The sequence below is a fragment of the Colletotrichum truncatum genome (assembly GCF_014235925.2).
Source record: "Colletotrichum truncatum strain CMES1059 chromosome Unknown Contig_0001, whole genome shotgun sequence".
NCBI lineage: Eukaryota > Fungi > Ascomycota > Sordariomycetes > Glomerellales > Glomerellaceae > Colletotrichum > Colletotrichum truncatum.
This window is the reverse complement of record NW_027222398.1, coordinates 8,650,395-8,664,394: the sequence shown is the minus strand read 5'-3', so window position 1 is coordinate 8,664,394 and position 14,000 is coordinate 8,650,395. Positions and strand designations below refer to the sequence as shown.

General features: G+C 51.6%; 7 protein-coding genes across 7 annotated transcripts; 4 read left to right on the top strand and 3 right to left on the bottom strand.

Moving 5' to 3' along the window:
* Nucleotides 1–314: 314 nt before the first annotated feature.
* On the bottom strand, nucleotides 315–869 carry CTRU02_202384 (HIT domain-containing protein; the record flags this gene model as incomplete). Its single annotated transcript, XM_070204033.1, has 1 exon — nucleotides 315–869. The coding sequence occupies one exon, from the start codon at nucleotides 867–869 to the stop codon at nucleotides 315–317; it is 555 nt and encodes a 184-aa protein (XP_070062615.1).
* A 687-nt stretch (nucleotides 870–1,556) lies between these two features.
* CTRU02_202383 (ferrochelatase precursor) lies at nucleotides 1,557–2,926 on the bottom strand (the record flags this gene model as incomplete). The annotated part of the gene is made up of 2 exons (XM_036719791.1): nucleotides 1,557–2,621; nucleotides 2,675–2,926. The coding sequence occupies 2 exons, from the start codon at nucleotides 2,924–2,926 to the stop codon at nucleotides 1,557–1,559; spliced, it is 1,317 nt and encodes a 438-aa protein (XP_036588493.1).
* A 507-nt stretch (nucleotides 2,927–3,433) lies between these two features.
* On the top strand, nucleotides 3,434–5,491 carry CTRU02_202382 (ku70 protein; the record flags this gene model as incomplete). The annotated part of the gene is made up of 3 exons (XM_036719790.1): nucleotides 3,434–3,499; nucleotides 3,558–4,175; nucleotides 4,223–5,491. 3 exons carry the CDS (start codon nucleotides 3,434–3,436, stop codon nucleotides 5,489–5,491), a joined length of 1,953 nt encoding a protein of 650 aa, XP_036588492.1.
* A 984-nt stretch (nucleotides 5,492–6,475) lies between these two features.
* On the top strand, nucleotides 6,476–8,845 carry CTRU02_202381 (GMC oxidoreductase; the record flags this gene model as incomplete). The annotated part of the gene is made up of 9 exons (XM_070204032.1): nucleotides 6,476–6,659; nucleotides 6,707–6,737; nucleotides 6,800–7,061; nucleotides 7,115–7,244; nucleotides 7,293–7,567; nucleotides 7,616–7,829; nucleotides 7,884–7,970; nucleotides 8,023–8,684; nucleotides 8,744–8,845. The coding sequence occupies 9 exons, from the start codon at nucleotides 6,476–6,478 to the stop codon at nucleotides 8,843–8,845; spliced, it is 1,947 nt and encodes a 648-aa protein (XP_070062614.1).
* Nucleotides 8,846–9,280: 435 nt separating this feature from the next.
* CTRU02_202380 (radical SAM superfamily protein) lies at nucleotides 9,281–10,434 on the top strand (the record flags this gene model as incomplete). Its single annotated transcript, XM_070204031.1, has 2 exons — nucleotides 9,281–9,575; nucleotides 9,644–10,434. 2 exons carry the CDS (start codon nucleotides 9,281–9,283, stop codon nucleotides 10,432–10,434), a joined length of 1,086 nt encoding a protein of 361 aa, XP_070062613.1.
* A 746-nt stretch (nucleotides 10,435–11,180) lies between these two features.
* On the top strand, nucleotides 11,181–12,143 carry CTRU02_202379 (uncharacterized protein; the record flags this gene model as incomplete). Its single annotated transcript, XM_036719788.1, has 1 exon — nucleotides 11,181–12,143. The coding sequence occupies one exon, from the start codon at nucleotides 11,181–11,183 to the stop codon at nucleotides 12,141–12,143; it is 963 nt and encodes a 320-aa protein (XP_036588490.1).
* Nucleotides 12,144–12,418: 275 nt separating this feature from the next.
* Nucleotides 12,419–13,291, bottom strand: CTRU02_202378 (uncharacterized protein; the record flags this gene model as incomplete). The annotated part of the gene is made up of 1 exon (XM_036719787.1): nucleotides 12,419–13,291. One exon carries the CDS (start codon nucleotides 13,289–13,291, stop codon nucleotides 12,419–12,421), a length of 873 nt encoding a protein of 290 aa, XP_036588489.1.
* Between the last annotated feature and the right edge of the window lie 709 nt (nucleotides 13,292–14,000).

Genomic DNA, 14,000 nt, shown 5'->3' with positions numbered 1-14,000 from the left:
TAACCAGCACACTGACAATGCGCACTGTTTGTCGCCTCGGAGCAATAGTGTTGGCTCACTCCGTGTGATGGGTGTTAGATAACGCATCTATGCTTCCACATCAGTAATACTCCTTCATTAAAGAGGGCAAAAATTACCTGGCTTTCAGGGTCGTTCCGCTTAGATTCGTAGTCGTAGAGTTAACAACAAGTAGTCTTTGAAGCACGGGCTGTTCCTTGCCTCCTGTAGTCCAAAGTGATAAACTCATCGATCATATCTCGTATTTACAATGCCCTTAAACGTGAATATAACACATCACTCAGTCTAATTACCACCTAATTGTCGACAGACACTCCCATTTCCTTTAGCAGAGCTCGATACCCCTTTGCCTCCTCAACCATATCCTCCATACTTCTCGCGTGTCTCATCGCATCCTCAATTGACGCAAAATTCCCGCCAGCCTCAGGCCTCTTCCCTAGGGCGGCATCCCAAAGCGCGCCCCCGACGTTGCCCTCCTCACTGGCCATCTGCTGGTAAATCTCATCACGGGGGCCGGGCCCATCCTTACCCGTCTCACCAGCAATACGCGGAATGATGTGCACATGAACATGTGGGACAGTCTGCCCCGCATCCGCGCCGTCCTGGACTGCGATGTTGAAAGAGCCCGCCTCCGGAACCGCCGGTGCGTCGGATGACGATGTGAAATAGCGACGCGCCAGCATCTTTTGAATGAGCTGCGTCGTAGTGAAAAGATCCGTCACTTCGGCGGACGGGAGATCGGTTAGACGCTTGTGAGGCTTTAGAGGACATACGAGGACGTGGCCTGGAAGGAGGGGCTTCAGGTTGACCAAGGCGAATGAGTGGGCTGTTTTGTAGAAGACCTGCATCATGTTAGCCTGGAATATTTCAAGAGTTATCGAGATACAGCCATGACCCTGCTACTAGCAGTTTCAAGCTTCATATTGAATTCAATTCCCCATGTCAAATTGCGCGAAAACTACTCAGCAATCGCCTATTGTGATTCCGCTGCCATGGTTTGTAGGATGAAGTTTATCTGACCTGCCCCGTGACCTCAAACGGTCCAAAATGGATCTTATCTTGGGAGCTCATGGTTCGTCGGAAAGTAATATTATGAGCCCTGGGTAAAGTGTTGGCGAATGTTCTTGTGCTAAACATAATATTCCTTGACCGATTGTGAGATGCAGAGTTGTGGGTTTATTTGAATGATGTTGATCAACTCATGGCCCGGGTGGTTTGGTGGAGCAAGCAGGCAAGGAACTGTTAGTGGCGTCAAGGAAATCTGGTGGCGTCATCAACATGCACCCGACTGCCCCAGTAATCCAATTCTGACACAGAACGATGATGAGATAAGGCAAATGTAGGCACAAAATTCTAGCAGTGTAACGTAACAACGTTGAGAATTCAAAATGGACGAGCAGGTGCCAGACGATCGTGAGAGTTGAACTTGATTTTAATTCGCGCCATTGCCAGCCTTGCGTTTTTGACCCTAATAGATCCCCGGTTCATCTAATAGTACATAATTACAGTTAACCTCCCTTGAAGCGATCTTACTCCTTTTAATGCGCCAGAATCTTCTCTTGAGCTCCAAAGAGCTTCGTTTGTTGACCCGCAAAAAACTTCTTTGACTCGGCACAACGCTCACTCTTGCAGCCGGGGCACCGAAGCTCCATCTGTGGTGAGCAAGCAATTCCACTGTTGAGATGGGCTTTGGCAATATCGGCCAGGGCCTTAATGAACACTGGGCTTCCGTTCAAACTCTCGACACGCTTAACCGTGTCAGGGTGTCCAGAGTCTCCGATAACTTCCAAATCCAGCTCGTACAAAGTCTCAATGTGGTCTGAAGTGAATGCGATAGGGATGAGGACCAGGTCCTTCTGACCCTTGTGGATGTAGTTTTCGACAGAGTCAGAGGTTTGGGGGCCGAGCCACGCAGAAGGGCCAACCTGAGATTGCCAGCATAGGCGGTAAGGGTTGGAGAACTTGAGGCGCTGCATGACGGCGTAGACAGTGGCGGCAACTTCGGCAGGGTAAGGATCGCCTCTGTTCACCACTGACATAGGCAAGCTGTGAGCGGAGAAAAGAAGAACAACATCCTTCCGTCTCTCCTCGGGGTACTCCAGAAGCTTGGCCTCGATGTTCTGTGCAAAGGCCTCGACTAGACCAGGGTGAACTGGCCATCGATCAATCACACTCCAAGAAATAGTGCCGTCACCTGGCGTGGCATCCTTTGCCGCCTTGCCCTCAAGACGTTGTCGCCACTTCCACAGTTCATTGATACTGCTTCCCGTGGTCGAGCACGAGTATTGGGGATATTGAGTGAATGCAACAGCTCTTCCGCCCTTTCCGTTTCCGAATCCATCCTCCAGCAGCTTGTTGTACATCTCCTCGGTCAAGGGATCCGCATATCGGAATGCGACATAAGGCTTGTGCGGCGCCGTCTCGGGGGAGATCTCGTCAAGAATTTTGCACATTTCGGCATTCTGGTACTCAGACCACTTGCGAATGGGCGAGCCGCCACCGATTTCTGCATATTGCTTCTGGATCTTGGGGGTTCGTCGTTTCGAAATAAAAGGGCCAAGGTAGTTCTGGTAACGTCCAAGGGGAATCAAGTCACCATCTGCCTGCGAATTGTTAGAATTCGTTCAGACTATTCAGGGGCCGAAAGGAGACACACAAATAGTCGGCTCAGAAAATCGCCCACTTCATCAGTTGTTGAAGGCCCGCCCATATTGAGGAATACCATTGCTGTAGGGCCCTTGGATCCGACGGAGTTCTGGGTGACAGGTGGAACAGTCGCCATAGACCTCAATTGAGGCGTCGGTAGCTTCGGTAGAGCGAGTGCCAGAGGAGAGGCACCATGGCGGGCCGAGGACGTCGCCTTGGACAAGCTCTTTGAGAGCTGTCCCGTTGAGTATTTGAGTGCCATTTCTCTATAATGGCTACAGAAATGGAGTGAATTGTAGGAAGGGTTATAAGTAAACGTGCTTCAATTGTTGAAGATCGTCGACGTGGTCTAACAAAACATAGCTGTGGCAATGGACCCTTGCGATGCGTGGGATATGCTAAACGAGACCAAGTGGGTTTTCTGTGTCGATGACGAAGGAAATTCCGATTTGGGTGTGAGCCCACCGAAAACCGAGCAGGACCCCTGTAACACCGAGATGATATACAGCTACTTCAATCCAAGCTTTTGTGGCAGTGAAATGGCTGCTGCCTAGGTACTTCTCTATCATTTTGGGGGTTCGACCAATCAAACACTGCGTAATCGAAAATGGAATCACGTGTTTGCGCGATGAGAGCTTCGCGGTTAGAGCTACCCCTGTCGCGTCTGCTGCCTGGAGACCTGCCTGGAGACGACAACTGTGAGGTCAAATAGCCATCTCCCGCCACAGTCAAGTTTGTTGAAATCGACTCAAATTCTCGACATTTCAAGATGGCTGATCGTGAAGACTTCAAGAGGGAAGAAGAAGATGATGCGGAGGAGGAACTGGATGAGACCGTAAGCATCATGTGCTCAAAGTCAATGGCCTTTGTGACTTACAACTGACAGTCCTCAGGACTACAAGTCGCAAAAGGACGCTATCATCGTAGCAATTGATGTGAGCTCATCGATGCTGCAACCCCCTCCAGCATCAAGCTCAAAGAAGGCAGATAAGGACAGTGCCGTTCAGGCTGCCTTGAAATGTGCTTATCACCTGATGCAACAGCGCATCATCTCTAATCCCAAGGATATGATGGGAATTCTCTTCTTCGGCACAGAGAAATCCAAGTTTCAGGAAGAAAGTGGAAGAAGTGGCTTGGGATACCCTCACTGCTATCTATTCACGGACCTAGACATTCCCGCAGCAGAGGATGTTAAGGCATTGAAAACGCTAGTTGGCGTAGATGGAGAAGAAGGCGAAGACGACGACGGGGTGTTGGTGCCGGCAAAAGACGGCCTTCAGATGGCGAACGTGTTCTTCTGCGCAAACCAGATCTTCACCACAAAAGCAGCCAACTTCGGCAGCAGACGACTGTTCATCATTACAGACAATGATGACCCTCACTCAACAGATAAGGCAGCCAAATCTGCTGCTGCTGTAAGGGCAAAGGACCTTTACGACTTGGGAGTTCAGATTGAACTTTTTCCTATTGCCAGGGATGACAAGAAGTTTGACCTTGGCAAGTTCTATGACGTGGGTAACCCAACTTCTCTGGACAAGCCCGTCACTAATTTTCTCAGGACATCATTTACCGAGATCAATCCGCCGAGGCCAATCTCTCTGAAGTACGCAGCTCCAAATCAGGTGACGGTCTCACCCTTCTCAGCTCCCTTGTCTCGAATATCAGTTCCAAAGAGACGCCCAAGCGCTCCCTATTCTCAAATCTTCCCTTCGAAATCGCTCCGGGACTGAGGATATCCGTAAAGGGTTACAACATCCTCCATCGTCAAGTCCCTGCGAGGACATCATACATTTGGCTCGACGGTGAAAAGCCTCAGCTCGCAGTCGGCGAAACCACCCGAATCGCGGAGGATAGTGCCCGCACTGTCGAGAAGCCAGAATTCAAGAAGGCCTACAAATTTGGCGGCGAATATGTACACTTCACACCTGAGGAGCAGAAGTCCCTCAAAGACTTTGGCTCCCCAATCATTCGGATCGTTGGTTTCAAGCCCCGCTCTATGCTCCCATTTTGGGCCAACGTGAAGAAGTCAACATTCATCTTCCCCTCCGAAGAAGACTATGTGGGCTCAACACGTGTGTTTACTGCCCTCTGGCAGAAGCTCCTCAAAGACAACAAGATTGGTGTCGCCTGGGCCGTAACCCGTTCCAACGCCAACCCAATCCTTGTGGCCATCATTCCGTCTCATGAGAAGTCCGACGACGAATCTGGCACACCCTACTTGCCTGCTGGCCTTTGGCTCACGCCGCTGCCTTTCGCCGACGATCTCCGTGAGGGGCCCGAGCCACCCGCCGACCTCGTCAGAAGCACGAATGAGCTCACCGATCGTATGCGAGTCATCGTCCAGCAGCTTCAGCTACCGAAGGCCATGTTCAATCCAAAGAAATACCCTAATCCCTCATTGCAGTGGCATTACAAGATCCTCCAGGTCCTTGCTCTTGAGGAGGAATACCCAGAGAAGGCGGAGGATGCTACAGAACCCAAGTACAAGGCAATTAGCAAGCGTGCGGGTGGTTACCTGGATGATTGGGCTGAAACGCTACAAGTTGAGGCCAAGACCGCGCTGGCTAAGCAAGCCATAAAACGGGATGTGGAGGATGTCGAGGATGAAAGACCGTCAAAGAGAGTCAAGGCGGCGCCAAAGAGCTCAAAGGTATCTGGTTCCGGACTGAATACGACGCAACTTAAGGCTGCCGTTGATGGAGGCGGTTTGAGTAAGATGCTGGTCGCAGATCTGAAAGATATCCTAGCGGCGAGGGGACTTAACACGGCGGGCAGGAAGGCCGAGTTGATTGAGAGGGTGGAAGAGTGGGTTGAGAACAACGCATGAATGTGACATGGGGTTGATGAATTCTAGCGGAATTGTATTATAGTGCTTATTAGTGTCAGATATTTCGCCCCTTGGGGGTTGGATTTGAAGCCAGCGTTTACGAGTGATCTGCCCTCTCACTTGGTGTTGTGATTGTTTTCAAGCATTCTACTGACGTCCGTCTAACATTTTTTCAAACAGATGACAGGCTCGTGCAGCTAGCTCCGAGGCAAACGACACCTCAAACTTATGTGAAGCTGTAGCAGACGCCGCCCTAGGGCCTGCTTCAGCCAATGCATGACCTTGGAGGTCTGTTGGAGGCACTGATGCGTGAAAGTCCTGAGCTGAACATAGCATGAACGGCCGGATCAACAACCTCGCTGATACCCTCACAACTGCTGTCGTGGAAGTACGTACCTAACCGGCGGTGGGTGAAGTGAGTCAACAATCTATTACAGAGGGGCATAGTCATAAATAAGCAAGCGGAACACACTGAGTCAAACTGCTGGTATATTGGAATTGACTAGACCAAGAAGGTGTTGCGAAACGGAAGAAACATCGACTTAGCGTGTTTCCAAGCATATATGACTATGGATGGTACGAAGTCGTGTTATGGGCCTGATGATCACTGCAGCAGTCCTCTACTTTCGAAGTTGTATCATGTCTTACCGTAAGAGGATCCAGAAATTACTGTGGGGAAAGCTGATGGGAAGAATCGGTCGGGCAAAGAGAAAAGAACAAGTCACGCTTGGATTATAATTCCATAAAGCTCAGAAGTGAATCTCGTCACGACGGGCATGTCCTGGCGAGCAGGTGCGGCCTGCCTGTTCCTTCCTCTTCATCCCGAGCGGGCAATCTTTTACATAAGGGCCCCTACCTCACTCATTCATATGTTTCTCCATGCACCTCAAACATCAACAGGAGTAGTTAGGGTCTTCTTTTGGTCTTCTTTATGGGGATTTTTTCTTTTCGAGTCTTTTGGTACTGACATTGGTGACTAGCGACATGTTATCATTAATCACTTTAGTTTATGTTGTTGCCGTCCTAGCGTTCTTCTCTACGTCGGACGCCCTCCATATCACGGATGAGACGATTGAAAAATATCTACTCCTCGAATATGACTATGTCGTCGTTGGCGGAGGCATATCTGGATTAGTGTTAGCCAACCGCTTGAGCGAGAATTCTAACGGTTTGTCATTCTTTTGACCTGAACGGGACTGTTCTAATCACTTCTAGCGACTGTCCTGGTGATCGAAGCGGGGAAATTGTGAGTTAATCGCATCAAGCTGGCTTGATAACTGATTGAACAGCTCAGCTGACTTTAAAAAGGGACCGTCGAGAAAATCGTGTAATCATTCCAGGCTATATTGGTCGAGTGCCTTCGTCTGGCTACGGCCACAATGTCCTCACTGCACCCCAGACGTTCCTTGACGGAAAACCACGCAACATAAATCAAGGAAAAGTTATCGGTGGTGGCTCTGTTGTGAATGGAATGTGTTGGACCAGAGGTTCAGCTGCAGACTTTGATGCCTGGGAGAAGCTGGGCAATCCGGGCTGGGGATGGAGCAATCTCCTGCCTTACTTCAAGAAGGTATGCGAATCACTCATACTGTTACACAGCCATAATGTTTACCTACTTGATAGGTCGAAAGGTACACCATCAACGTCGACCAGAGACACCGGGATGAGTTCAACATAAATCCCGACATGACCCTCCACGGAACGGACGGGGCCGTCAAAGTTGCGTACCCCCGGCATTTCTACAGCACATCGAGTAAGTATTGTCAGTCAGTTTGTATGACAAACGCCTAAAAGCTTGCAGGCAATGTCCTCCGAGGACTTTCTGAGATCGGCGTTGCCATCTCCCCCGACGTCAACTCAGGGGACCCTACTGGTGCGATGGTTGTCGCGTCGAGCATGTCCCCCTCAAACCAGACGCGGTCCGACGCAAGAACCGCTTACTTCGATACCGCGATTTCCCGCTCAAATCTCCATGTTGTTACAGGACAAACAGTTAAACGTCTGGTTCTAGGATTACCTGGCTCGCCACCCCGTCGTAGGGTCCGTCGTATCCTCGGTGTTGAGGTGGGCCTCTCGGTTTGCCCATGGCGGGCATGCGGTGAGAGTGGTTGCTAACCTTTACAGTTATCATCTGGCCCGTTGGGTGTCAACAGAACCGTAATTGCCAACAGGGAAGTTATTCTTGCCGCTGGCGCCATTCAATCACCCACTCTTTTGCAGCTCTCGGGTATAGGCCCTCGAGAGGCCTTGGATGCCTTGAATATCTCAGTGCAGATTGACCTGCCAGGGGTTGGAAACAACTTTCAGGATCATCCTATGGCCCAATTTCCCTTTAGTTGTGAGCTCAAAGCCCTACTCACCTCACTTTTGTCCTCGACTGACCCTTGTTGAGATTCTAATTCATCTGTATTCACTTCACACGACCTTAATGGCGACGCTCTCGAAGAGGCTTTGAAAACCTTCTTGGCCAACAAGACCGGTGAGCCTTGTCCCCTAATTATTGTTTGAAAAATAAGTGCTGAGGATCTCAGGTCCTTTAACGACACCCTTAATCAATACTGTGGCCTTCCCAGCCCTCAAATACCACGCTGGCGAATGGAGGACTCTCATAGAGCACGCCAGAAACCAGTCCTTCGACTTTCTGCCGCTCGATACTCCCCCTACCGTGGTCTCCGGCTTCAAGAGGCAGAAGGCCCTTCTTCTAACCCAGCTAGAACGCGAAGATGTCGGGGCTTACGAGCTCCTTGCAGCGTCGTGGGGTCAAATATCAATTGCAAACCAAAAGCCCCTTTCGCGCGGCATCGTTCGGCCTTCCTCATCCTCCGTCTTCGACGCACCTACAGTCGACCCAAGATATTGCGCCGACCCCATGGATTGCAAAATTATCAGGCTTGGCCTGCAGCTGGCGCAAAATCTAATGAGCACGAAGGCGATGAAGTCGCTCCGTCCCGTTACTGACGCGAGATTCAACTCGTCAGACCCAAGGCATTTGATGGCGGCTCTGAAGCCTCTTGTTGGGACGGAGTTTCACCCTAGCGGCACTACAAGCATGATGCCGAAGCATCTTGGAGGGGTTGTTGATTCCAAGTTGAAGGTTTACGGTACTTGCAATCTGCGGGTTGTAGACGCGGGTATCATGCCTATAATTCCTGGTGGTCATATTCAGGCGGCCGTGTACGCCGTAGCAGAGAAGGTAAGCCGATGCTTCTTATCTTTTTTGAATCTTATGAAAGCTGCTGACAATGATGCCAGGCCGCTGATATTATAAAAGAAGCTGCGCTTCGCCTGGAAGAATGCCCCATGGGCAAGCCAGATTGGCCAATTGATCACGGGCCGGTACAAAATGATGAGTAAGGAGTTTGAGAAACTACAACGGTTGTTTTTACTTCGTTATTGGGCGACTTGTCATAATAATAATGCTCAATAACACAGATATGCCTTGTGATGTTCCGCATGACCGCTACTGTGCTCAATCAAAATCTCATATAGATTGTTTGCTTGTGGTGATTGAAAGTAGTGATTAGGACTGCTAATGCATGTAATGGAGATATCTCGTTCACCTCGCCATAGAATAAGTATTCATCATCTCTTAATGGTTTCATGGATGAGTCCGAAGTTGAGAACGAGGGGGAAGTACGTGAGCTTCGTCGTATGGCCGTATAGACCCACTTTACGGCATTTCAGCCAATGGCAAGGCTTCTTAAGTAATCCAACCACTACCTCCAACTTCAACTGTGACGCAAGATTGCTTGCCATCTTCAAGTCAACTTCTTGTGATATTCATTCGCAATGAACGTGCTTGTGAGGGCTTTCTATAAAAGGAACAACTTCGCTCTAAGGAGCATAGCAGCACCCCGCCGCTCCCTCCATCTCGCACCACCGTTTCTCCTCGAGGATTACATCCCGCGGTACATGACATTATCGTCCATTGATGAATCCAAGAAACGATCCAAGGCTTATGCCCACCTGTCCAAATGCAATCTGTGTCCGCGTCTATGCGGTGTCAATCGCTTCGAAACTACGGGAATGTGTCTGATCGGCGACAACACCAAGGTCAACGTGATTGCGCCGCATTTTGGTGAAGGTCTGAAACCGTGCCCACGTGTCCTCCCCTCTCGTGCAAGGGCAAACACACTAATCACCCCATAATAGAACCGTGTGTTCAGGGGCATAATGGAAGCGGTGCCGTGTTCTTTTCGGGCTGTAACCTGCGCTGTGTCTTCTGCCAGAACCATGACATTGCCCATCAGCGTAACGGTCAGGACCTGACGCCGGAGGAGCTGGGCGAATGGTATCTCAAATTGCAACAGGTCGGTCGCGTTCACAACATCAATCTCATAACTCCTGAACATGTCGTTCCGCAAGTGGTTCTGAGCATCCTCCACGCGAAGGAGCTAGGTCTGAAGATACCCATCATCTACAACACGTCCAGCTTCGATTCCCTGGAGTCATTGGAGCTCCTTGACGGCCTGGTTGATATCTATCTCCCTGACTTCAAAGTCTGGGAACCAAGCACATCAAAGCAGCTGCTGAAAGCAGACGACTACGCGGCCACGGCGCGCGAGAGCATCAAGGCGATGCATGAGCAGGTGGGCGATTTGTGCTTCACCGGTGACGGCATCGCCAAAAAGGGTCTCCTTGTGCGCCACTTGGTTATGCCGGGAAAAGAAGAAGAGGGGCGGCGGATCATGGAGTTCTTGGCTAAGGAGGTCTCCCGTGATTGCTTTGTCAACATCATGGAGCAGTACCACCCAGACGCTCATGTTGGCAAATCTAAAAGACGTACTAAAGGTGGCGCCGAATCACAAGGAGAAGAACTCCGATACAGTGAAATCAACCGAGCCGTGTCCGATGGCGAGGTCTCGACAATCAGGAAGGCTGCCGAAGCAGCCGGTCTCTGGCGGTTTTGCGATCCGCCTAGACACGACGGCTTCAACATCTGAAGCCACCTGCGATGAGGGTCAAAGACTCGCCTGTACCTTGCTGATCGTCTTTTAAAGAAGCAGGACATTTTGCCCATCAGTTTGCCCCTAATTCGAACACATCCAGCCGGATCTTTTATCATAAAGGTCCTAGGTCCATGCTGTGACCACACCGAAGCTGAAGGCAAACTACGCATGTCCGAAGATGTGACTCTGCAATTCGTTACACCGTTATTCACCTGCGTATGACTGTTGTTCATATTCAATACGTTTTCTGCGGAATTTTTAGTTAATTTCCAAGCAACTGACAAACCTAACACACACTATTCAAATCCACCCGGGGCACGAATCCAGAGGTAAGGCAGGTCGGCACAAGTAGACCGAGAAACAGAGCCTTCGAACCAGATGTTTGGCAGGATTCGCTTGTTCAATGCGGCACTTCGTATTCTACGAGGCACTGGTCGCAGTGGAGCGTCAGAGGCTGAGCCAGTTTGTTTGCTCCTCAAAGGCCATTTCGCCCTTGCGCAAAAGCCAGCTCTCACTTCATTCAGTTTACCAAATAGCGGGCTCTTCGACTGCTTACACAGTGGCTTCGCAAAGTCGTTACACAGGAACCTTTTGCAAGAAGTATTTGTCTTTGTTCCATCGACCAACTCGTACAGAGTAGCAATCGGGGCCGAGGGAACGAACTCCTATATCTGACTTCGTTTCTCTGAACCTGATCGAACACTACCTACAGCAGCTGCCGCATAACCGGAGCTCTCATTATGGATCAACCAACTAATACAATTTCCACACCTCATCTCAACGTCAAGGGTGCAATCACCACATCCTCCAAGGAACCAGCAGAAATCCAGAGTAACCGTCTACCACATCGCAAAGACTCGGTCACAATGTTCCCCAACCACCAGGTGTCTGATTCCCGTTCAATACCAAAGAGAGGCCGCACAACTCCCGTTGGAAACATCTCGCTAGATACCAGGGTGAAGCCAGCGTGGTCAGTTTTCACGTCGCCTGGTTCGTTCGAGCAGCTGTACAACGAAAAAGCCTATCTGACGGCCTCCCTCAGGGGCCAAGGAGAGCGGACAATCGAGCTGATGAGAAGGCTATCCATATTTCAAGAGAAGATCGACCACAGCCTATCATCCGAGGAGCGACGCAAGGCCCGAAAGAAGGCCTACTTGCTCAAGAGCAAAATCACAGAGGCCACCGCACAGGAAAAGGCGATTACCCTGCGGCTGTGCGACATCGGCAGCGAACTCAGTATCAGAGAGCGATGGATGCGAGTACAGAACGAAACCTACGAGCGCAGTCACTGCTGGTGGCCGGTGGACTCGGCCGTCACCGGCTACATCTCGTCGCCCTCGAGCCTCGCTTCCGTCCTCTCGACGCCGTGGGATGTGTCCTCGCCGGTCCTTTTTCCTGTGGGATATTACCCCGTGTATAACCCTCTGCAGATGATGCCGCCTTGTCCTAGTCCGGAGCCATACGTAATGGAGAATCCGCTTGTTCCAGAGTCCTGGGTAGATATTGAAATGTGCGAGGCGCCGGTCGACATCCTAGGAAATTACGGCCTGGAATTCTGCTTGGACAGCCGAAAAATGCCAGATTGTGTGAGCGACGAAGAAGCAGGTGGAATGGACGACACCGAAGGGCAGAATAGAAAAAGAAGAAGAAGAATGAGTCTTCCGCCTTTGCGATGCCTCTGGCCGGGGCTGCAGGACATGTGAAATCACACTCTCTAACATGAACGAGAGCAGTCAGCGGCCTACACGGGTGCAAAAGAATTGGGGAGTATTAACTGCGAACGCTGGAGACGTTGTTTCTTTCTGAAATCAAGCCATTAACGGCGCGTGTATAATAGCTATGCAAACGGCGTAGGGAATCTCTTGCTCAAATAATCAAGAATCTGCTCATCACTGTTTTACGGTCCCATTCCCTCTGCCGACTCCCCCCCCCCCCCCCTTTTTTTTGGTCTCTATTTGTGCCCCATCTCAGTGTTACCTCAAGCAAATTCTCCATTCTGCCCATCGTCAAAACCCAAATCCTGCACAGATCTTCTCTTCTCGCGCTTCTGGTCGCGGGCACTCGCAGCGCTCGGCGGCGGGGGCAGGAAGCCGCCGTTACCGGTGCTCTTGGAGGCGCCGGGGGGCGGCGGTAGCGAGAAGGCCTGTAGTGCCGCTCCCGAAGGCGGCGTCGTCTGCGAGGCGTCCGAGGGCCTCGACCGGCGGCCAATCTTTGACCCCCCAAAGTTGATGGTGATGGTCTCGCCCTCCTTCAAGCTGTAGTCCTTCGCCTTCTCCTCCTCGGCGCGCTTGCTGTTCTCCGCCGCCTTCTTCGCTTGGCTCGCATCCAACTGGCCCAAGCTCTTCTGAGCCTCCTGCAGCGCAACTCCGAAATCAAAGGCCTCGCTCCGCTCCTCGAAACCGATACCCAGCACCGCCTTGCGGCCCTGGCCGTCCTGCACCCTCACGGCGAAGAAGCGGGAGGAGTCAAGAACGGGCTCGACGACGGAGATGGAGGTGTACGGGGCGGCAGCGAAGAGCTGGCCGTTCGAAGGGTCCTCGAGGACAATGTCGACCTTGATGTGGTTCTCCTTGGTCGCAATGCCGGCCGGCGCGCCCGGGGCAACGGGGATAACGGCGCTGCCAGAGCCGACGGGTGTAGGGACGGGCGGAGCGTTGGTCTCCCACGCTGTTTCGATAACACGCAGGCGCGCGGTGAAGATCTGGCGTTCGGTCCAGCCGGCGGCCGTGTAGCCCTTGTTTGAGGCCAGGGGCGGGATATTATAAACGTGTGCGCCGGAGGCGAGGAAGAGAATGCGCTGGATGGCATCGGCAGGGAGGGGTGCGCCGGTTGCGGGGTCGGTAGATTCCATAGCTTCGAGATGTTCGTTCAAGGACAGGTATGAGGACGAGGAGAGGTAGACAGGTGCCGAACGTGACGGGTTTGTCGGTTGGGAAGAGGTGAAAGCTTCATTGCGAAGGGTAATTGAGTGAATTGCTTGCTCATTTCAGGGGGGAGATGAAGGCTTACAAGGACGGGAGCTTGATTAGCTGGGTTTGGTGGTGTCAGTGTTTCGGGGGTGGAGGGGACCCCGCTGCCGGTAGTGGTATGTATGCTTGGGTGATGATACAGGGCGTTGAGACCACTGTTTTGTGGTTGGGAGGACCCTGGGAATGAGCAAGCTTGAAGTTGGACACCAGATAGACAGATACCTGCTTGCGTGGTGTAATCCTGGTAATGATGTCAAGTAGCCCCATATCGATCGTAGGTAGAGTAGGGGGGGGGGGGGGGGGGGGGGGGCAGGGGCCCCGCCCTGCTTAAACTGCACACCCAGTGGTGAGGTCGCAAATTTACCCCGCCAAAATCCAGAGCCATCAATGCCATCCCACACGCACGGCAAGCTCCATCCAGTCCATGTGAATTGAGTCACTGGCCTCCCAAAATTTCCTAGAGCTTCAACATCGCGATAAGCACGACTTGACTCTCGCCGCGCCCTCATCCCCCACTACCATACCGAGAACCGCGGTTTCCATACGATCTACTTGGAGACCCTTTTAGGAACCCTAGTAGCAGCCACATAC